Consider the following 23,842-nt stretch of genomic DNA (forward strand, 5'->3'; position numbering starts at 1 on the left):
CCTCTGTAATATAACACTGATCTGTAACACAGCGCTATCATCTGTAATATAACACTGATCTGTAACATAGCACTATCATCTGTAATATAACACTGATGTGTAACACAGCACTATGATCTGTAATATAATACTGACCTGTAACAAAGCGCTATCATCTGTAATGTAATACTGACCTGTAACACAGCACTATCATCTGTAATATAATACTGATCTGTAACACAGCACTATCATTTGTAATATAACACTGATCTGTAACACAGCTCTGTCACCTGTAATATAATATTGATCTGTAACACAGCGCTATCATCTGAAATATAACACTGATCTGTAACACAGCGCTATCATCTGTAATATAATACTGATCTGTAACACAGCGCTATCATCTGAAATATAACACTGATCTGTAACACAGCACTATCATCTGTAATATAATACTGACCTGTAACACAGCGCTATCATCTGTAATGTAATACTGACCTGTAACACAGCGCTATCATCTGTAATGTAATACTGACCTGTTACACAGCGCTATCATCTGTAGTATAATACTGATCTGTAACACAGCGCTATCATCTGTAATATAATATTGATCTGTAACACAGCGCTATCATCTGTAATATAACACTGATCTGTAACACAGCGATATCCTCTGTAATATAACACTGATCTGTAACACAGCGCTATCATCTGTAATATAACACTGATCTGTAACATAGCACTATCATCTGTAATATAATACTGATCTGTAACACAGCGCTATCATCTGTAATATAACACTATGTAACCGCGCTATTATCTGTAATGTAATACTGATCTGTAACAGCGCTATCATCTGTAATATAACACTGATCTGTAACACAGCGCTATCATCTGTAATATAATACTGATCTGTAACACAGCGCTATCATCTGTAATATAATACTGATCTGTAACATAGCACTATCATCTGTAATATAACACTGATATGTAACAGCGCTATCATCTGTAATATACTGTAACAGTGATATGTAACACAGCGCTATCATCTGTAATATAACACTGATCTGTAACACAGTGCTATCATATGTAATGTAACATTGCTATGTAACACAGCGCTATCATATGTAATATAACACTGACATGTAACACAGCGCTACCATCTGTAATATAACACTGATCTGTAACACAGCGCTATCATCTGTAATATAATAGTGATATGTAACACTGCACTATCACCTGTAATATAACACTGATCTGTAACAACGCTATCATCTGTAATATAATACTGATCTGTAACAGCGCTATCATCTGTAATATAACACTGATCTGTAACATAGCGCTATCATCTGTAATATAACAGTGATCTGTAACACAGTGCTATCATCTGTAATATAACACTGATCTGTAACACAGGGCTATCATCTGTAATATAACACTGATCTGTAACACAGTGCTATCATCTGTAATATAACACTGATCTGTAACAGCGTTATCATCTGTAATATAACACTGATATGTAACACAGCACTATCATCTGTAATATAACTAATCTGTAATACAGTGTTAACAGCAATATAACACTGACCTGTAACACAGCGCTGTCATCTGTAATATAACACTGACCTGTAACAGAGCTATCATCTGTAATATAACACTGATCTGTAACACAGCACTATCATCTGTAATATAATACTGATCTGTAACACAGCACTATCATCTGTAATATAACACTGATCTGTAACACAGCACTATCATCTGTAATATAATACTGATCTGTAACACAGCACTATCATCTGTAATATAACACTGATATGTAACAGCGCTATCATCTGTAATATACTGTAACAGTGATATGTAACACAGCGCTATCATCTGTAATATAACACTGATCTGTAACACAGTGCTATCATATGTAATGTAACATTGCTATGTAACACAGCGCTATCATATGTAATATAACACTGACATGTAACACAGCGCTACCATCTGTAATATAACACTGATCTGTAACACAGCGCTATCATCTGTAATATAATACTGACCTGTAACACAGCGCTATCATCTGTAGTATAATAGTGATCTGTAACAGCGTTATCATCTGTAATATAACACTGATATGTAACAGCGTTATCATCTGTAATATAACACTGATATGTAACACAGCACTATCATCTGTAATATAACTAATCTGTAATACAGTGTTAACAGCAATATAACACTGACCTGTAACACAGCGCTGTCATCTGTAATATAACACTGATCTGTAACACAGCACTATCATCTGTAATATAATACTGATCTGTAACACAGCACTATCATCTGTAATATAACACTGATCTGTAACACAGCACTATCATATGTAATATAATACTGATCTGTAACACAGCACTATCATCTGTAATATAACACTGATATGTAACAGCGCTATCATCTGTAATATACTGTAACAGTGATATGTAACACAGCGCTATCATCTGTAATATAACACTGATCTGTAACACAGTGCTATCATATGTAATGCAACATTGCTATGTAACACAGCGCTATCATATGTAATATAACACTGACATGTAACACAGCGCTACCATCTGTAATATAACACTGATCTGTAACACAGCGCTATCATCTGTAATATAATAGTGATATGTAACACTGCACTATCACCTGTAATAAAACACTGATCTGTAACAACGCTATCATCTGTAATATAATACTGATCTGTAACAGCGCTATCATCTGTAATATAACACTGATCTGTAACATAGCGCTATCATCTGTAATATAACAGTGATCTGTAACACAGTGCTATCATCTGTAATATAACACTGATCTGTAACACAGGGCTATCATCTGTAATATAACACTGATCTGTAACACAGTGCTATCATCTGTAATATAACACTGATATGTAACACAGCACTATCATCTGTAATATAACTAATCTGTAATACAGTGTTAACAGCAATATAACACTGACCTGTAACACAGCGATATCCTCTGTAATATAACACTGATCTGTAACACAGCGCTATCATCTGTAATATAACACTGATCTGTAACACAATGCTATCATCTGTAATATACTGTAACAGTGATATGTAACAACGCTATCATCTGTTATATAACACTTATCTGTAACACAGCACTATCATCTGTAATATAATACTGATCTGTAACACAGCGCTATCATCTGTAATATAATACTGATCTGTAACACAGCGCTATCATCTGTAATATAACACTGACCTGTAACACAGCGCTGTCATCTGTAATATAACACTGATATGTAACACAATGCTATCATCTGTAATATACTGTAACAGTGATATGTAACAACGCTATCATCTGTTATATAACACTTATCTGTAACACAGCACTATCATCTGTAATATAATACTGATCTGTAACACAGCACTATTATCTGTAATATAACACTGACCTGTAACACAGCGCTGTCATCTGTAATATAACACTGACCTGTAACACAGCGCTGTTATCTGTAATATAACACTGACCTGTAACACTGCGCTATCATCTGTAATATAACACTAATCTGTAACACAGCACTATCATCTGTAATACAACACTGATATGTAACACAGCACTATCATCTGTAATATAATACTGATCTGTAACACAGCGCTGTTATCTGTAATATAAAACTGACCTGTAACACAGCGCTATCATCTGTAATATAACACTAATCTGTAACACAGCACTATCATCTGTAATATAACACTGATATGTAACACAACGCTGTCATCTGTAATATACTGTAACAGTGATATGTAACAACGCTATCATCTGTAATATAACACTGATCTGTAACACAGCACTATCATCTGTAATATAACACTTATATGTAACAGCGCTATCATCTGTAATATAATACTGATCTGTAACACAGTGCTATCATATGTAATATAACATTAATATGTAACACAGAGCTATCATATGTAATGTAACATTGCTATGTAACACAGCGCTATCATGTGTAATATAACACTGATCTGTAACACAGCGCTATCATATGTAATACAACACTGATCTGTAACATAGCACTATCATCTGTAATATAATAGTGATATGTAACACTGCACTATCACCTGTAATATAACACTGATCTGTAACACAGCTCTATCATCTGTAATATAACACTGATCTGTAACAGCGTTATCATCTGTAATATAACACTGATCTGTAACACAGCGCTATCATCTGTAATATAACACTGATCTGTAACAGCGTTATCATCTGTAATATAACACTGATCTGTAACAGCGCTATCATCTGTAATATAACACTGATCTGTAACAGCGCTATCATCTGTAATATAACACTGATCTGTAACACAGCACTATCATCTGTAATATAACACTGATCTGTAACACAGCACTGTCATCTGTAATCTAATACTGATCTGTAACACAGCGCTATCATTTGTAATATAACACTGACCTGTAACACAGCGCTATCATCTGTAATATAACTAATCTGTAATACAGTGTTAACAGCAATATAAAAGTGACCTGTAACACAGCGCTGTCATCTGTAATATAACACTGACCTGTAACAGCGCTATCATCTGTAATATAACACTGATCTGTAACACAGTCCTATTATATGTAATATAACTAATCTGTAATACAGTGTTAACAGCAATATAACACCTACCTGTAACACAGCACTATCATCTGTAATATAACACTGACCTGTAACACAGCACAATCATCTGTAATAAAACACTGACCTGTAACACAGCGCTATCATCTGTAATATAACACTGACCTGTAACACAGCCTATCATCTGTAATATAACACTGACCTGTAACACAGCGCTGTCATCTGTAATATAACACTGACCTGTAACACAGCGCTGTTATCTGTAATATAACACTGATCTGTAACAGCGCTATCATTTGTAATATAACACTAATCTGTAACACAGCACTATCATCTGTAATATAACACTGATATGTAACACAGCGCTATCATCTGTAATATACTGTAACAGTGATATGTAACAACGCTATCATCTGTAATATAACACTGATCTGTAACACAGCGCTATCATCTGTAATATATTACTGATCTGTAACATAGCACTATCATCTGAAATATAACACTGATCTGTAACACAGTGCTATCATCTGTAATATAATACTGATCTGTAACACAGCACTATCATCTGTAATATAATACTGATCTGTAACACAGCACTATCATCTGTAATATAATACTGATCTGTAACAGAGCACTATCATCTGTAATATAACACTTATATGTAACAGCGCTATCATCTGTAATATACTGTAACAGTGATATGTAACACAGCACTGTCATCTGTAATATAACACTGACCTGTAACACAGCGCTATCATCTGTAATATAACTAATCTGTAATACAATGTTAACAGCAATATAAAAGTGACCTGTAACACAGCGCTGTCATCTGTAATATAACACTGACCTGTAACAGCGCTATCATCTGTAATATAACACTGATCTGTAACACAGTCCTATTACATGTAATATAACTAATCTGTAATACAGTGTTAACAGCAACATAACAATGACCTGTAACACAGCGCTATCATCTGTAATATAACACTGACCTGTAACACAGCGCTGTCATCTGTAATATAACACTGACCTGTAACACAGCGCTATTATCTGTAATGTAACACTGATCTGTAACAGCGCTATCATCTGTAATATAACACTAGTCTGTAACACAGCGCTATCATCTGTAATATACTGTAACAGTGATATGTAACAACGCTATCATCTGTAATATAACATTGATCTGTAACACAGCGCTATCATCTGTAATATAATACTGATCTGTAACATAGCACTATCATCTGAAATATAACACTGATCTGTAACACAGTGCTATTATCTGTAATATAATACTGATCTGTAACAGCGTTATCATCTGTAATATAATACTGATCTGTAACACAGCACTATCATCTGTAATATAATACTGATCTGTAACACAGCACTATCATCTGTAATATAACACTGATCTGTAACAGCGTTATCATCTGTAATATAATACTGATCTGTAACACAGCACTATCATCTGAAATATAACACTGATCTGTAACACAGCACTATCATCTGTAATATAATACTGATCTGTAACAGCGCTATCATCTGTAATATAACACTGATCTGTAACAGCGTTATCATCTGTAATATAATACTGATCTGTAACACAGCACTATCATCTGTAATATAATACTGATCTGTAACATAGCACTATCATCTGAAATATAACACTGATCTGTAACACAGCGCTGTCATCTGTAATATAACACTGATCTGTAACACAGCGCTTTCATCTGTAATATAACACTGATATGTAACACAGCACTATCATCTGTAATATAATACTGATCTGTAACACAGCGCTGTCATCTGTAATATAATACTGATCTGTAACACAGCACTATCATCTGTAATATAATACTGATCTGTAACACAGCGCTATCATCTGTAATATAACACTGACCTGTAACAGCATTATCATCTGTAGTATGGACCTGATTCAGCATGGATCGCTATTGCGATCATGGCTGTGTAATCGCACACAGATCTGCTACGAAAATACGCTAATGTTTGCAACCGCTCGGCCAGCATAGAGACGCCCACTACCGCTTTCTCACATCCTCGCAGATCGGTAACATCGGACGCTCACGCACAATTACAGCAGCTCTGACCTGTCTCAGAAATTCTCGTCGCACGCAGTGAGTACTCGAACCGCGTATAACGTCGCTGTGGCTAATTTCTGCACACCCATGCAGAGATGTTCAAACGTACAGGCGTTCCTGCATTTCTCCAACCACTCCCCCGTCACCACTCCCAAATGCTGACGTCCCGTCAGTCACTCTGATCGCAAACTGAATCCGATGGCTGGCAACCATCGAATAACCACAATTCGATGGGAAAAGTAGTTCCATCAATTAGGAACTTTGATGGTTGCTAACCATCGAATTGCAATGGCCATCCCTTATCCCAGTAATAACTAATTTTAGTAACCCTTCTTAGTGTTATTAACCCTGTTTCGTCTTATTACAGTAACCCAGCTCCGCATCGACTTACTGCTGTTTCATCTTTTTACAGTAACCCAGCTCCTAAGTGCCTTATTACCTATGTTACATCTTAGTACAGTACAGTGGCGGGCTGGGCCGGGGGCAGCGTCATGCAGGCCGCGGGCAGTCTGTGTCACTGTGACACAGACTGCACCACTTGTGTAGCGCTGACCGGACGGAGTTCGGTCAGCGCTACACAAGTGACAAACACACAGCCGCCGTCTCCGGCAGCTGTGTGTTTATTGTAAGCAGCCGCCAATGAGAGTCTGTCAGACTCTCATTAGCTGCTGCAGCGCCCACTGCGGGAGCCGCTCCATCTTCCGACTCCCGCAGTGGGCAATGGGAGAGGCGTCATGACATCATATGACGTCTCTCCCATAATGCCCGGGAAGGACAGACGGAGAAGCGGATGGCGACGGCGGGAGCGGGGATTCAGGTAAGTGTTTGTTTGGTTTTTTTTACTACGTGTGTCTACTGGGGGGGAGGCTGGCACTACAAGGGGGAGACCACTACTGGGGGCACAACAAGGGGGAGACCACTAGTGGGGGCACCACAAGGGGGGGACTACTACTAAGGGGCAATACAAGGGGGGGACTACTACTACTGGGGGCACTACAGGGGGGGGACTACTGGTGGCACTACAAAGGGGGAACCACTACTGGACTGGGGGCACTACAAGAGGGAGGGACTACTACTGGGGGTACTACAAGGGGTAGATCACTAGGTAGATCACTACTGGGGACACTACAGGGGGGGCACTACAAGGGGGGACCACTACTGGGGATTATAACTGGGGGCACTTCAAGGGGGGGACTACTACTGGGGGCACTACAAGGGGGAGGATTACTATTACAAGGGGGGACTACTACTACTAGGGGCACTACAAGGGGAGGGGACAACTACTAGGGGCACTGCATAGGGGGGAGGGGACTACTACTAGGGGCACTACATAGGGGGGAGGGGACTACCACTGGGGGCACTGCATCGAGGGACCACTGCTGGGGGCTCTATAAAAAGGGCAATACTGGGGGTACTGCATAGGGGGGAGACTACAACTGGGGCCACTATTTAAGGGGCACTGCATAAGGGTTACCACTATTGGGGGCACTGCATGGAGTGTGGATTGCTACTGGGGGCACTATATAAGGAGCACTGCACAGGGGGGACCACTACTGGGGGCACTGTATAAGGGGCACTGCATAGGGGGATCACTACTTGGGGGCACTACTGGAGGCCTGCATAAGGGGATCCTCTCCTGGGGCACGGGGGCACTGCATATGGGCACCACGACGGGGCTGCTCCTAATCTTTATTTTTACTTTAAATTAATCCCATATGGACCCCCCTCCTGCCTGGAACACTTGAGGGGGGGGGCGCCTTAGCATGTTCTTCGGGCACCCTGGCTACACGCTACCCCTCTGCCAGGGCCGCCTGCATGCATTTGCCCCCCAGGCTAAAAGTTGCCAGCCAGCTCCTGGTACAGTAACAGAACTCTTGAGTGTCTAAGGGGCCCATTTATCATTAACTATTTGCAGTATATTTCCTAAAAACACCGGCTTTTGGAGGATAACCACAAATAATTTGTATCCCCTAGATGTATTATGGAGGAACCGACATTAGCTGTGGTCCCTCCATTTACGAAAGCAGCCACAACCCCCATGCCATGCTTTTGGATTTACCAAGCTCCAGAATGCTACCGCAGCTTGGCCCCCGCAGCTGGCTTTGTGCTGCTATAGCTTATGGGTTACAGATTGCGAAAATTACCTGTATAGGGGCAATTTACGTAGCGCGTGTGTGTTCTGCAGAGTCCCAGCATAGGAGTGCAGAGACCGCTGACGCAGTCACTTCACTCCAAGCACATAGCGGGATGAGCCCCTGTCCCTGCGGTTGCTCTGTAATACATTTGGCCGATATGAACGCATACTGCAATGTGATCATGGGTGCTAATATTGCGCCCAAATCGCATTGTGTAATGTGATCATTGATATATGGGCTCCTTTTTACAACTGTTTCATCTTTTTATCGTAATCCAAGTGTCTCTTTACTCCTGTGACAATTTATTATAGTAACCCAGCTCCTGAGTGTTTTATTACCCTCTAACATTTCTTACAGTAAACACCCAGCTATGGAGTGTCTTATAATCCCAGTTATGTCCTATTACAGTAACATAGCTCCCAATTGGCATATCAACCATGTAACATCTTTTAACAGTATGCCAGCTCCTGAGTGTCTTATTACCCCAGTAACATCATATTACAGTAACCCAGCTCCTGAGTGTCTTATTACCCCAGTAACATCGTATTACAGTAACCCAGCTCCTGAGTGTCTTATTACCCCTGTAACATCTTATTGCAGTAACCCAGCTCCTGAGTGTCTTATTACCCCAGTAACATCATATTACAGTAACCCGGCTCCTGAGTGTCTTATTACCCCAGTAACATCGTATTACAGTAACCCAGCTCCTGAGTGTCTTATTACCCCTGTAACATCTAATTGCAGTAACCCAGCTCCTGAGTGTCTTATTACCCCAGTAACATCTAATTACAGTAACCCAGCTCCTAAGTGTCTTATTACCCCTGTAACAACATATTACAGTAACCCAGCTCCTGAATGTCTTATTACCCCTGTAACATCGTATTACAGTAACCCAGCTCCTGAGTGTCTTATTACCCCTGTAACATCTTATTGCAGTAACCCAGCTCCTGAGTGTCTTATTACCCCAGTAACATCTAATTACAGTAACCCAGCTCCTGAGTGTCTTATTACCCCTGTAACATATTATTACAGTAACTCAGCTCCTGATTTTCTTATTACCCCTATAACATCTAATTACAGTAACCCAGCTCCTAAGTGTCTTATTACCCCTGTAACATCTTATTACAGTAACCAAGCTCCTGAGTGTCTTATTACCCCTGTAACATCTTATTACAGTATCCTGAGTGTCTTATTACCCCTGTAACATATTATTTCAGTAACCCAGCTCCTGAATGTCTTATTACCCCTGTAACATATTATTACAGTAACCCAGTTCGTGAGTGCCTTATTAACTCTGTAACATATTATTACAGTAACCCAGCTCCTAAGTGTCTTATTACCCCTGTAACATCTTATTACAGTAACCAAGCTCCTGAGTGTCTTATTACCCCTGTAACATCTTATTACAGTATCCTGAGTGTCTTATTACCCCTGTAACATATTATTTCAGTAACCCAGCTCCTGAGTGCCTTATTACCCCTGTAACATATTATTACAGTAACCCAGTTCGTGAGTGTCTTATTACCCCTGTAACATATTATTACAGTAACTCAGCTCCTGAGTATCTTTTTATCTCTATAATACCTTATTACAGTAACCCAGCCCCTGATAGTATTATATCCCCTGTAATATCTTACCACAGGAATCCAATTCCTGAGAGTATTATTACCCGAGTAATATCTTAGTACAGTAATCCAGCTCCTAAGTGTATTATTACCCCTGTAACCTTTTATTACAATAACCTACTGTAGGTCCTAAGTACAGTTTTCAGTTGTGCTATCATTTAACATATATTACAATAATCTGCCATGCATGATTTGTTTCTACATATTGATTCATTTCTGAATTGTTAGGAAAAGGTATGCTTCACCAAGTCTCTCTGCTTCCCTTTGTCCCAGATTTACCCCATCCTCGCACACCTGAGAAATGCTACAGTAAAATGATTGTTTAGGTCACCTTACACCAATGCGCTACTTGTAGCTACAATGTTTTAAACATAGTATAAAAGCTCATAGTAATTTACAGGACAGGTAAAAAATACTTGTGTATAAAACCTGCAGTTTAATATACAGTGCCTATGCCTCTACCACTTCCAGTCTAGTCTTTCATATTTGCAGCAAGTCATGATGACACTTCCACATTACTGGGGACCAACCTAGAACTCTTTCCAAACCAAGGTACACAAATAGAGTATTCTGCCTGTAGTACAAGCCACATATATCCCACCAAGACTCAGCTGTTTCAGAATTACCTATTCCAACATGCCTTGCCAAAGCATGCTGGAACTTGTAGTTCCAGAACAGCTGGAGAGCCAGAGGCCGTCACCTCCTTCTGCATGGCAATAGAATCCTCAGACACCACCACGACAAACTTCTTAAAAATACCTGTGCATAGATGTCCTGTATTTCCCAAGACACCTGTTGACTATTTTTCCTGCGATAAGAGATTTTCTTCACTTCTCAGTGCAGAAACATCTTCCCTCGCCAGAAGTCAGCAAAAACATTTTGCGATACTCACTTTCCCATCTACTGGCTGACTGCGCAAAGTGGGTTTGGGGCTTTCTGGCTTGCTGGCTCGTGCATGTAGAGTGGGACGGGTCGCCCAGAATAAAAAAAAAAAAAAAATGAAAATAAAATATGGGCCATTGAGATATATACTTCTTCTGTTCTATTCTTCTGTTAGATATGTGTTCTCACTTATGTAAATACTGTAGGCCCTTAACACAGATCAGTAGGGCAGCATGAACAATTTATTAGCCATCAATGCTGATCACAGGCAATTAATTGACATTGGTATAACTCCTAATAGTCCTTTGTAGTAATAAGTATTATTGTCAATCAGTAGCGTATACCTCCTCATAGTCCAGTGTTATTAATGACTATCATTGGCAATCAGTAATAGAACTCCTAAAAGTTCTGAGGCAATCAGTAATGTATGACTCTTATAGTCCTGTGTATGTATAGTTATCACAGATAATAACCAGTAAAACTCCTGTATAACTCCTAATAGTCCTGCATAATAATAATCACAGGCAAGCAGTAAACTCCTGTATAAGTGCTAATAGTTCTATATAGTAATAATTATTGCAGGTAACCAGTAAACTCCTGTGAATTAATAATTACCATTGGAAATCAGTTTGTATTACTCATAATAGCCCTGAATATCATCACAGGCAAGCAGAAAACTTCTGTATAACTCCTAATAGTCCTGTAAGTTAATAGGTATCACAGGCAATCAGTAATCTATAACTCCTAATAGTCCTGCATATTGATAATTATCACAGGCAAGCAATTACATATAACTCCTTATAGCCCTGAGTATTAATATTATCACAGGCAAGCAATTACATATAACTCCTTATAGCCCTGAGTATTAATATTATCACAGGCAAGCAATTACATATAACTCCTTATAGCCCTGAGTATTAATATTATCACAGGCAAGCAATTACATATAACTCCTTATAGCCCTGAGTATTAATATTATCACAGGCAAGCAATTACATATAACTCCTTATAGCCCTGAGTATTAATATTATCACAGGCAAGCAATTACATATAACTCCTTATAGCCCTGAGTATTAATATTATCACAGGCAAGCAATTACATATAACTCCTTATAGCCCTGAGTATTAATATTATCACAGGCATTCCGTAATCTCCTGTATAACACCTAATAGTACTTTTTTAAAACCTATGTACATTAGCCATCCATTTCTTACCGTGCCATGTAAAAGGCAGCTACATAACAGTATCACTCATTTAAACCAAAATAAGAAATAATAGTATATTTTCCTAGAGGTATAAGATTACATTTACGCTTTACACATGTATGACGGCATACATTCATAATAAACATTATGTGTGCTGTATAATGTGTGACTATCTGTGGTATCTAATTTCAGGGGCGAAAGACGGGGATTTTTCGCAGATAATCCTTGTTTTTGGCCTATTTTTTCTATAATCTTATCCTATTTGTTTGGGTGAACAAATAGGATAATTCGGCTGAAAACACATAGCATACGTGATAAGTTCACGGACCTATGTGTTTTCGGCGTTGCGCCAGCGAAAACAGCACTTTTCGAGAATGACTTTTCGGGACACATCAGGTCTCAAAAAAAATCCCCGATAAGTGCGGTGTCGGGCCGGACTTCAGGGCTAATTGGATGGCCCTAGGGGATCCATTAGCAGTGTTAATTTACCGATACTAATTGGCCTATATATTTATCTCTAATTTTTTATTGCAGTATGTTTTTCACTGATCATTAGAAATTAGCCGTAGTTAACCATGCATCTTACCCTAAATTTCCCCACAGAAAATGTTATGGTTTAAAAGAACTAATAGAAAAAAAAAAACTCAAATGTCAAACGCAAACACACAACTAATTGCATGCGCAGGATCTGTACTGTACATTTCAGATCTCCTCCTGTGAGCTCGCTCACAGTGTCCGGACGCCACAGCCTGAGCGGGCATTTATGGGTGAAGCAGGGCAGCGTCTCAGAAAACGGGGGAGTGTCGGCCCCGTTTCCTGGGCATGCTGAAGCCAGGGGCTTTCAACATTGTATGCAGCATCACTGTCTTCAGCTGGGTGAAAACATTGATCAACCTAAGTAACCTGCAGGTTACTCAGAAGACCGATGTTCACTCAGAGTGATCCGATGCTATGTCCTCGGAGGCAGCAGTGGATCACAGAAGCCAGCAGGAGGTGTCCATTTACACAAGACGCCTCCTGCGGCATTAGCAAATTTTTGGCACAACAGCTGCCCTCGCTTTGCCCACTTGGCGGGCCTGTGATCTGTGTTGTTTAGTATTAAATACTCCCTGTCATTCCTGATCGCAGGACACTCTCCTCAAATTGGGACTGTCTCAATGAAATTGGGCCAGTTAGGAGGTATGACTAAAAGCTGGATACCTCTAACTTATTAGTATACTTCTATGTATTTATATACACTTATTTTGTTAAATGTGCCTTTCACAACTGCTGGGATAACCCAGCCTCCTGTATATTTGTAATGAAACAAGCAAAGGTGGAAACTTTGGCAAGTCTACATATATATCTATACGTGTGTGTTAGATATATATATATATATATATATATATATATATATATATTTTTTTTTTTTTATTATTATTCTTATTTATTTATATACACACACACTAATTCCAGTGTCAGGCACACCTATAATGAATACAGTATCTCTGCCTAGGTGCCTTTCCCACAGCGGGAATGTAATGCACAACCTCCGGACAGCAGTCACACAATAGCAAACAGTCACCCAGCCATAAGTTTAAGTTCATCTTTAAAGAAAGTTCTTACAAACAAACTGAATCATTGGACTGAGCAATTGATTAATATTTTTCATGTCATGTGAGTGCTCGTGTGTGTGTGTGTATATATATATATGTGTGTGTGTGTGTGCAACGGAATATGCTGACGCTATATAAGTGACTTTTTATAAAAAAAAAAATATATATATATATATGTAGTTAATAAAGCGTTGTACAACTGTATGGTATCTTCGCTATATATACATTTATTAGTAGATGAAGTGATGTTTTTGCATATGTAGAAAGTAGAAGACTATCTCTGTGGCCGTTCACCATGGCTATCATGTTGTATCATACAGTCCATATTATAGTGTAGAGCCATAATACTTACCTAGCAACATTCAGGGTAAAATATTTAGACAAACTATAAGTTTATCCATCATGTAAAATATATTCTTCTGTCATTGATAAAGATTATTTCATTTTTTTAACCCCTTTTCCTTCCTTTGTCTCTACCAGTCCTGGTTCCTTTGATATTACCGCCAAGCTGCAAATCTACGAGCGGATGGAACAAAGATTTGTGACACAGGCCCCCACTCTCCATATACACACTTGACTTCAGGAGGTCTTCCCCAGAGAAAGCCCGGAACACTAGGACCTTCCTCACATCGCGTATGACAGAAAAAAAAATGCTGTTGCTAGGGGCAGAACTTTTTTTAATGTCTGCGCTTCTTAACACCCTTTGGTAGTGAAGGGAAAATGCCACTCCCTTTCCACCCCTTACCGCTCATCCCTGTTTTGTCTCGTCAATGCTTGCCCACCTGTCATACCCCGTCCTCACTTCTACAAATTCAACTGTTTACGAAAAAAGGATCAGGGTGTTTGTACCTCCTTCTGTAAAGTGAAAACAAACAAATTCAGGAGGGATTTAGGACCTTGTGGTCTATTCCTCCAACTGTAGGGTGACACATTGATACAGACAGGAGGGAGTTTTTATATATGGCGTATGTCCTTCTTACCACAGGGTTACCTATTGACTTTTCCTGATTATTTGGGAGGTGATATAATGGTTTTGTAAATCAGGAAAAAATCATACTTTAACTTGTGTTCCGTACAGCAAAAAAAAAAAAATGTATAAAACTATTTTTTCCAAACAAGTTAAAGAACACAAATTACTTGGTTTTCATGGGCTTAATGGCAAGGGACAATGACACAACTTCAAACACTTAAGTGCAATGATTTAAAATTAGGTTAGAACTTTTTTAAGGTTACTATTTAAAAGCACGAATACATTTCCTTTTTTTTTTTTTTTTTAAACAAAAAAAAATTATTTTCTTTTTCAGAAAGTCCTTTAATTTCCCAGTGGACTCTAAAAATATAAATTGGGAAATCTGTCTGTCTACAGACATTAACATTTTTTTTTCTTGCACTAAACATTTGAAATCTTGTTATTATCGTTTCTGTGTTTGCATCTGTATTACCCATTGCACTATTTCTTTTACAAGTTCTTTGTAAAAAAAAAAATCAAAACATGAAATGTTTGACAAAAAATGCAGCAGAATAGCAATTATATTAAAACTGTTATTGTGTATCATATTGGTGGGAAAAAATCCAATGTTTTCTTTTTATCAAAATTTGCAGAATTCAAAAATAAATCAGATTAATAGAATTTGGCAAAACTGTTTCATGCAATATGTAACTATGGGAGTGAAATTTGGCATTTTTACAGTCTTATAGGTGACTTGCACTAATTTTTTTGGTTAAACATAAATATTAAATGATTTTACTATATGAATGTTAACAACTTGATACAATTAAACATATATTTGATTCAGCATAACATTTATGATTGTTTATTTAATATACATAATACCATGTTGTGTATTGCATGCCTAAAGAATATGATTACTTTTAAAAAAATATCCAGATTAATTTTAATAAGAAATAGGCATCTGCCCAAAACTATTCCAATTGTTTTTGTCTGCACAATAGTAAGATCTGACTATATGTTTGCCAAATTTTACCTTCTCATAGATAAGGGACAATACCGTGTCTGCTGTTTTTCGCATGTTTGTCAATCTTTTTATATGATTTATTTTGAGAACTGCTGAAAAATATTATAATCTGCTGCTGGTAAACAACTATATTTAATGAGTGGATGTAAGATTTTCGGGATCGAAATTAAACAAAAAAATCTTTATCCCTTAGGTGCTTTGCTTTTATTTAAAGACCACATCTGAAACCAACATTAAAGCATGATGCACTTTTTTTTCTTTTAGTTTGCCCACTTTTTATAGGAATTTTTTAGGGTGTGTGTGTGTAGGGTGGGGTGTTACGGGATGCAGAAAGCTGTAAATGGCCATTTGTAGAAAAGGAGGCAACAATTTTACTCTGCACGTTAATGTGTTTCAAATCCTACAGATAATTGGAACTTTAAGAAGGTATTAGTGTATGGTAGGGAGTGCCTTAAACATTTGTTTGGAACTGGAATTGGAATATTCTATATTAAGAGGGATTCATCCCAACTGGAAATGTTCCCTTAAACTCTCCCAGCAAGAGGGTATCATGTTTGAATTTAATACCAGCCTGCATAGTGCCTTTCTATAATTTTGTAGTGGTGATGTTATGAGGAGCTGGGATTTTTAAAAAGGGATTAGCATGTCCTCCCCCCCCCCAAAAAAAAACCCTAAAGAAACAAGTAAGCTAGATTTTGTTTGTCTAAAATAACATATATAATATGTATATAACAGCTAACTTACCATTCTCTGTTCAGCATTTAGTTAAGAAATGATCTTTTAAAGCAATAGTGATCTATTTCTACTTAAAATGCACTTGTCATGCTAAAGCTATCATAGGATATTGACAACACTTTCATATAAATTCAGTAAAATGGGTAGGAATTTTATTTTTGGGACATTAACAATAGCCACTCAGAAATATCCCTGAAAAAGAAATTAGCAGAAAATAAGTGTGCTGACATGCTCATATTTATAAAAATTATCCTGACATTTTTCTTTGATAAATGTCTCATTAATAGGACCATGTGCTTGACCTGTGTCACATCTTACTTGACACAGGACAAGTGCCTTATTTGTGCATGTTTATTTTTCTCACAAATAAATATTGTGGTGCAGGTAAAATTGTTAAGTAGTGCCCCCTTTTTTGATAAGCCCTCTTTTCCTGCTAAGAGCAATTATTGCAATATATATATATATATATATTATCATGCTTAATTAAAATAGAGATTCTAAATGCCCATAATGATGCTTAATTAAACTTAGAGATTAGTCCCCCTAATCTATCTAGGTATCAAGGGCTCTGTGTACCTCAGCTATCCTTTCTGAACGCCAGTATTTCTCTAAATGATTTAGCATTTTGTTGCCTGATATCCAATGTTAATGTAACAGATGAGTGATAACTTTCAGATCATACTCACTGGGATACTAAGTGAAACCCATTAGGATGGGACCAGAATTGTTAACTTAGGTAACTATTTTTGCTGAAATTGCTTTTAGCATATATAGCTGAAGGGGTACATGGATTGTAATTAGTTAAATAGCTTCTATAGAATGTTAAAATTATTAATTTTCATCTGTTCTATAGTTCTGCTGGTAAAATGTCAGTTTTTTTGTTGACATCTATTTTTTTCTGACAGATTAAAATGTGACCTTTAGATCTGTCAGTAAATTTAGTAGCAGTAAGCAACACTGAGAAGAATTTTTTTTAAAAAAGCCTATTAAACTCTACTGCTGAAATACATTGCAGACAATAATTTCATACAATTTTAGATATGTCATTAAAATTTAAATTGTAATAAGACCACTTCATTTAATTTTACATTTCCATATTTAACTGGCAACCCTGCGCCACTGGTGGACTGAGTTGCAGAATTTCATGCATGCTTTTAACAATATAATAGCAGGACTTCTATATAGCATTGCCTGACAAGTGCACCTTAAGCTTAACACAAAATAAAAAATAAAAAAAAGGGATCGAATAAAAAATGTACTTGACGGAAAATAGGCTAATTGTAAAAAAATAGCCTAACAATTGAAGTAAAACAAATTGTGTAGAAAAAAAGTAGAAAGGTATGTTCTTTAATTTTTAAACAGTAATAAACCTTTGTGGATAAAGGGTAACACTGACTGCAAAAAAGGCCATCATTAGCTCTCTGTTCCCTTCAGAAAGAACAAGGTTCTTGTATATCATTGCATTGCGTATCTAGAATGGAAATCCCTCTCTCTCTCATTTGGTATTTGACTCATCTTCCCCTTTCCTATTACCTTTCCTTTCATTCTAAACATATTACCACTGTGTACGCTCCACCGCTCTCTACAGAATGTGTAAATGGAATGCTTGTTGTCAGTATAGCGCCCTCTTCTGTAAAATTTTCCCTCTGACCTTTTGCCTCACTCCCATCTACTTTTTTGTCCCCTACCCTCAACTATCAGCCCCATCAACTCTTCTATTCTGAAGTACTATATCCCATTATTCACTTTCACCTTTTTCACTAGCTCAGTTTTCTATAACCTTGCTCTCACTCTTCTCTTAGCCACTTATTGTCTATATCTACCCCTAATTATCTAAGCCCCATCCCCTAACTTTTGTCATCCGCTCTCATTTCAGTGCTTCCTTCCTTACCCCGCTTTTTACTTACCCTCTCTCCCGTCTCCCTACTCTCTGTGTATTTTATCCCTGCTTGAAATATTATCAGTTTTATTTTTTTTATACGTTTTTTAATCCCCCTCGTACCTAAATCGCGTCAGCCCATCCCTGCCCAGTATCCAACCCTACCCCTGTGCTTCCCTATTGGATGGCTATTATTATGTGTATGTGAAATAAAATCATTTCCTGGAAGTAAACTTGGATATGTCTCAATTTATTGTTGAATAAATAAAAATAAGGAACACCACACCTGAGGTCAATGGTATTAAATGAGAAATATCTCTTCTGTGGAGCTGCCATATTGAAGGATGATTTCTGAAAAAGACCTATAACACTTATCAGTACATACAGTGGTGTAAAAAATAAACATGACTAAACCATTATATAAATGAGGTCCTTAATTTACTTTCTATGTTTAAACCCCCTAATACTGCTACTGTAACAATATACTGTATGCAGTACAAAGTGAAACCATAAAGTCTGATATAGTGGTACCTGTTATTAAAATACAGCTAAAACATAAATTTCCTTGGTGTATCAACGATATTCAGAGCATGGAACACATGGATTAAACATCACTATTCAGCTCATGAAACACATGAATTATGGTGCATACACACGGTCAGATTTTCTTCAGATCTGAACGATAACGATTTTAAAAATCGTTCAATCGTTCATATCTGAAGGAAAATCTGACATGTTTGTCAGATGAACGATGTGCGTTCCCACTGGTCAGATAACGATATCTGACATCTGATGTGTTTGCAGTCAGACTTGGACGATTCCATTCATTTTAATGCAGTCAGAAATTGTTCAATCATTCAAAACGTTCATCTGACACATCTGACCGTGTGTATGCTCCATTAGACAGATATTCAGAGAATGGAACACATGGATTAGACATCACTATTCAGAGCATGAAACACATGAATAACAGATATTCAGAGCAGGGAACACATGGATTAGACATGACTATTCAGAGCATGAACCATGAATTAGACAGATATTCAGAGCAGGGAACACATGGATTAGACAGATATTCAGAGCCCGGAACACATGATTAGACGTAGATATTCAGAGCCTGGAACACATGCAGCAGATATTCAGAGCCTGGAACACATGATTAGACATAGATATTCAGAAGAGGGAACACATGGAGCAGATATTCAGAACCTGGAACACGATTAGACGTAGATATTCAGAGACTAACACATGGATTAGAAATCACTATTCAGTGCATGAAACACAAATTAGACAGATATTCAGAGCAAGGAACACATGGATTAGACAAAGATATTCAGAGACTGGAACACGTAGATTAGACATCACTATTCAGAGCATGAAACACATGGATTATACAGTTATTCAGGCATGGAACACATGGATTAGACATAGATATTCAGAGCCTGGAACACATGATTGGACAGAGATATTCAGAGACTGAAACACATGGATTAGACGTAGATATTCAAAGCACGGAGCAAATGATTAGACATAGATATTCAGAGCATGGAAGACATGGATTAGACATCACTATTCAGAGCATAAAACACATGAATTAGACAGTGATTGAGAGCATGGAGTACATGGATTAGATAGAGATATTCAGAACATGAAACACATGAATTATACAGTTATTCAGAGCAGGGAACACATGGATTAGATATAGATATTCAGAGACTTGAACACATGCTTAGACAGAGATATTCAGAGCATGGAACATATGGATTAGACATAGGTATACACAGCGTGCAACACATGGATTAGACATCGCTATTTAGAGGATGAAACACATGGATTAGACAGAGATATTAAGAACATGAAACATGGATTAGACAGATATTAAGAGCATGAAACACATGGATTAGACATAGATATTTAGAACATTTGGATTAGGTATAGATATTCAGAGCACGGAACACATTGATTAGACATAGATATTCAATGCCTGGAACACATGGATGAGACATAGATATTCACAGCCTGAAACACATGGACTAGACATAGATATTCACAGCCTGGAACATATGGACTAGACATAGATATTCACAGCCTCGGAACACATGGACTAGACATAGATATTCACAGCCTGGAACACATGGATTACACATAGCTATGGACAGCATGGAGCACATTGATCAGACATAGCTATTCATAGCTTGGAGCACATGGATTAGACATAGCTATTCAGAGTCTGGAACACATGGTCTAGACATAGCTTTTTAGAGCCTGGAACACATGCATTCAGGGCCGGACTGGGACAAAAAATAGGCCCTGGCATTTAAAGAGCACACAGGCCAACCTCGCGTCAGCATCTGTCTCCTGGCATAGACTCCTCCCCAAACTATTCCTGACCCCTCCCACTTTAGTCTATGCTCTTATAAATGTAATTAATATTAGAACAACAGACAAGTACACATCATTATCTATTAAAATACATACAACAGAGCACATCCTGCATGGGAGTCAAACATTTGGTATTGTGTTGGTTCTGTTAAGTTTTGCAGACACCTATAGATATATCTGTCCAATTCGTGTGGTGGGACAGAAAATCTGGGAATGTGTGGGAGCAAATAACAATAGAAATTTGCTCCCAGATGCTAGAAAATGGACCAGATTTTCTTTCCCACCAGACAGATTGGACAGATATCTATGGGTAAAGCTGGCACTTCACTGGTGTAGGTCATACACAAGAAAGGGGAAGGCATTTTCCCAAGCGATAGTTTAGCAGTTGTAGAAGATTAGATAGTGTTCACTGTAGGACTTTTTTAGGGCAGGGTTGCTGAATGCAGAGGATACCTCTGTGCACACCAAAGCAGAGCCACAACTACACATTTTAACAGAAGAGCGTTTGTGCCGCCAACTATAGGGGAAGCAGGGAGAGCGCGTGCCAAAGGTACGTGCAAAAAAATTTCAAGCGTAGTTTTGCTGGGAAGGGGCGTAGCCACCTAATATTTCACGTTACGTCACACAGTAGTGTCCCTTTTTCACATTACGCCACACGGTAGTGCCCCATAGTCACGTTACGTCACACAGTAGTGTCCCTTTTTCACGTTATGTCACACAAGAGTGTCCCTTATTCAGATACACATATGAATATTTGCACATATTATAAAATAGAAATATAATAAACAGTATATTGTATACAATATTAATACTACATGGATCTGCAGGTTTGAAATAGCAACATACTAAAAGGAATAGAGAGACAGGAAAAAAAGAGGAGGAAAGGGGGGAGCCAGGAGAAAAAGAGAGGAGGAAAGGGGGGAGCCAGGAGAAAAAGAGAGGAGGAAAGGGGGGAGCCAGGAGAAAAAGATAGGAGGAATTTGGGCAGCTGGGGAGAGAGAAGGAAAGAAGGGACCCAACATAGGAGAATTAGGGAAAGCCAGGAGAGAGAGAGGAGGAATAGGAGGAACTGGGGTAGAGAGAGAGAATATGGGGAGCCAGGAGAGACATAGGAGAAATATGGGGAGTAGGAAGAGAGAGAAGAAATAGGGAGAGCCGCGAGAGAGTGAAGGAACAGGCTGAGTCGAGAGAAAGGGAGGAGGAACTGAGGAAGCTAGAGAGACAGGAGAAATAGGGTGAGCTGGGAGAGAGAAGGAATAGGGGAAGCTGGGAGAGAGAGAGAAGGAATTGGGGAGGCCGGGAAAGACATAGGAGAAGGAAGCTGGGTGAGAGTAGGAAGGAATAGGGAAAGACGAGAGAGAGAAGAGGAATAGGGGGAGACGAGAGAGACATAGAAGAAAGGGGAAGCTGGGAGAGAGAAGAGGAATAGGGGGAGACAGGAGAGACATAGAAGAAAGGGGAAGCTGGGAGAGAGAAGAGGAATAGGGGGAGACAGGAGAGACATAGAAGAAAGGGGAAGCTGGGAGAGAGAAGGAATAGGGGGAGACGGAAGAGATGGAGAGGGAGACAGACGGGACAGGGGAAGAGGGAGAGAGGGACGGGATAGGGAGACAGATGGGAGGGGGGGAGAGGAAGGGGGAGACAGAGACTGAAGGGGGGAGAGGCGGAGAGGGAAACGGGAGATGGAGACAGAGATAAAAGAGGGGGAGAGTGAGGGGGAGAGGGAGACAGTTAGGAGAGGGGTACAGAGATAGGAGAGGGGGAGGTGGAGAGGGAGTCAGAGGGGCATACATAGGAGAAAGACGGGAGGGGCATACATAGGAGAAAGAGGGGAACCTGGGAAAGAGAGAGAAGGAATAGGGGGAGACAGGAGAGACATTGGGCTCGATTAAATTCAATAGCACCGGATATGAGCTCCCGGAGCTATTTAATCCATTGCACTACTAAGCCCGACTAAGGATTTCTTCTCGCATCCCTCCTGGGATGCAAGCAAAAATCCAACAAAAGTCCAGGCGCAATGCTGTTTTCTGCCCTTAGAGCGGCAGAAACAGCATCGTGCCGGGAAGTTTAGTCAGAGAATGCCCGTTCTCGCGACTAAATACCTTGTGTAAGGCGCGAGGCACAGGAGAAGGGCATTCTCCAACCTAACAACACGCAGAATTGAATTGAGCCCATGGGAGAAAGAGGGGGAGCTGGGCGAGAGAGGAGGAATAGGGGGAGATGGGAGATAGAGGGTAGGAATAGGGGGAGAATTGAGACAGGAGGAATAAGGGCAGGCAGCAGAGTTTAGGAATAGGGGGAGATGAGAAGGGAATAGGGGGAAACAGAAAAAAGAGAGAAGAAATCAGGGAAGATATAAGAGAGAATAAGAGGAGGAGGAATAAGGTGAGATGAGAGAGAGACAGAGGGAAATTAATGGCGGAGATGGCAGAGATACCTGATGTAGTTTTGGTGTGCAGAGGTTTTACCTACTCACCATATGCAGTCCCCCGTGAAGCAGCGTCCTGCTGTACTGTAGCTGATGCCCGGAAACCCGGAAGTGCGGCTCCTCTGAATGGCATGTACTCCTCGTGCGGCTCCGCTTCCCGGGCAGCAGACTGCATAGCGCTGCCCCAGATTCCTTCCCACTGACCCCAATCCCATGGGGCTTGGTCGCGGCCAGGGCAGTTTCTAGGGTCTGAGGCTCCCAGTGCGAGCAGTCAAAATACGCCCCCCCCCCTCTCCCAAGA

The 23,842-nt window shown here is 39.1% G+C and overlaps 1 protein-coding gene across 5 annotated transcripts in view; it reads left to right on the forward strand.

Annotated features, from left to right (window-relative positions):
• The window catches only part of NFIX (nuclear factor I X), a 172,707-nt gene extending 153,753 nt beyond the window's left edge, over positions 1–18,954 (forward strand). For all 5 annotated transcript variants that reach the window (XM_088463418.1, XM_088463417.1, XM_088463420.1 and 2 more), the window contains one exon: positions 14,622–18,954. In XM_088463418.1, coding sequence (XP_088319544.1) covers positions 14,622–14,636 — 15 coding nt within the window. In that variant the 3' untranslated portion in view covers positions 14,637–18,954. The remainder of the gene's footprint in view (positions 1–14,621) is intronic.
• The last annotated feature ends 4,888 nt before the right edge of the window (positions 18,955–23,842 follow it).

Source organism: Taudactylus pleione, unplaced genomic scaffold (assembly GCF_031769625.1).
Source record: "Taudactylus pleione unplaced genomic scaffold, aTauple2 ptg001362l, whole genome shotgun sequence".
Classification (NCBI taxonomy): domain Eukaryota; kingdom Metazoa; phylum Chordata; class Amphibia; order Anura; family Myobatrachidae; genus Taudactylus; species Taudactylus pleione.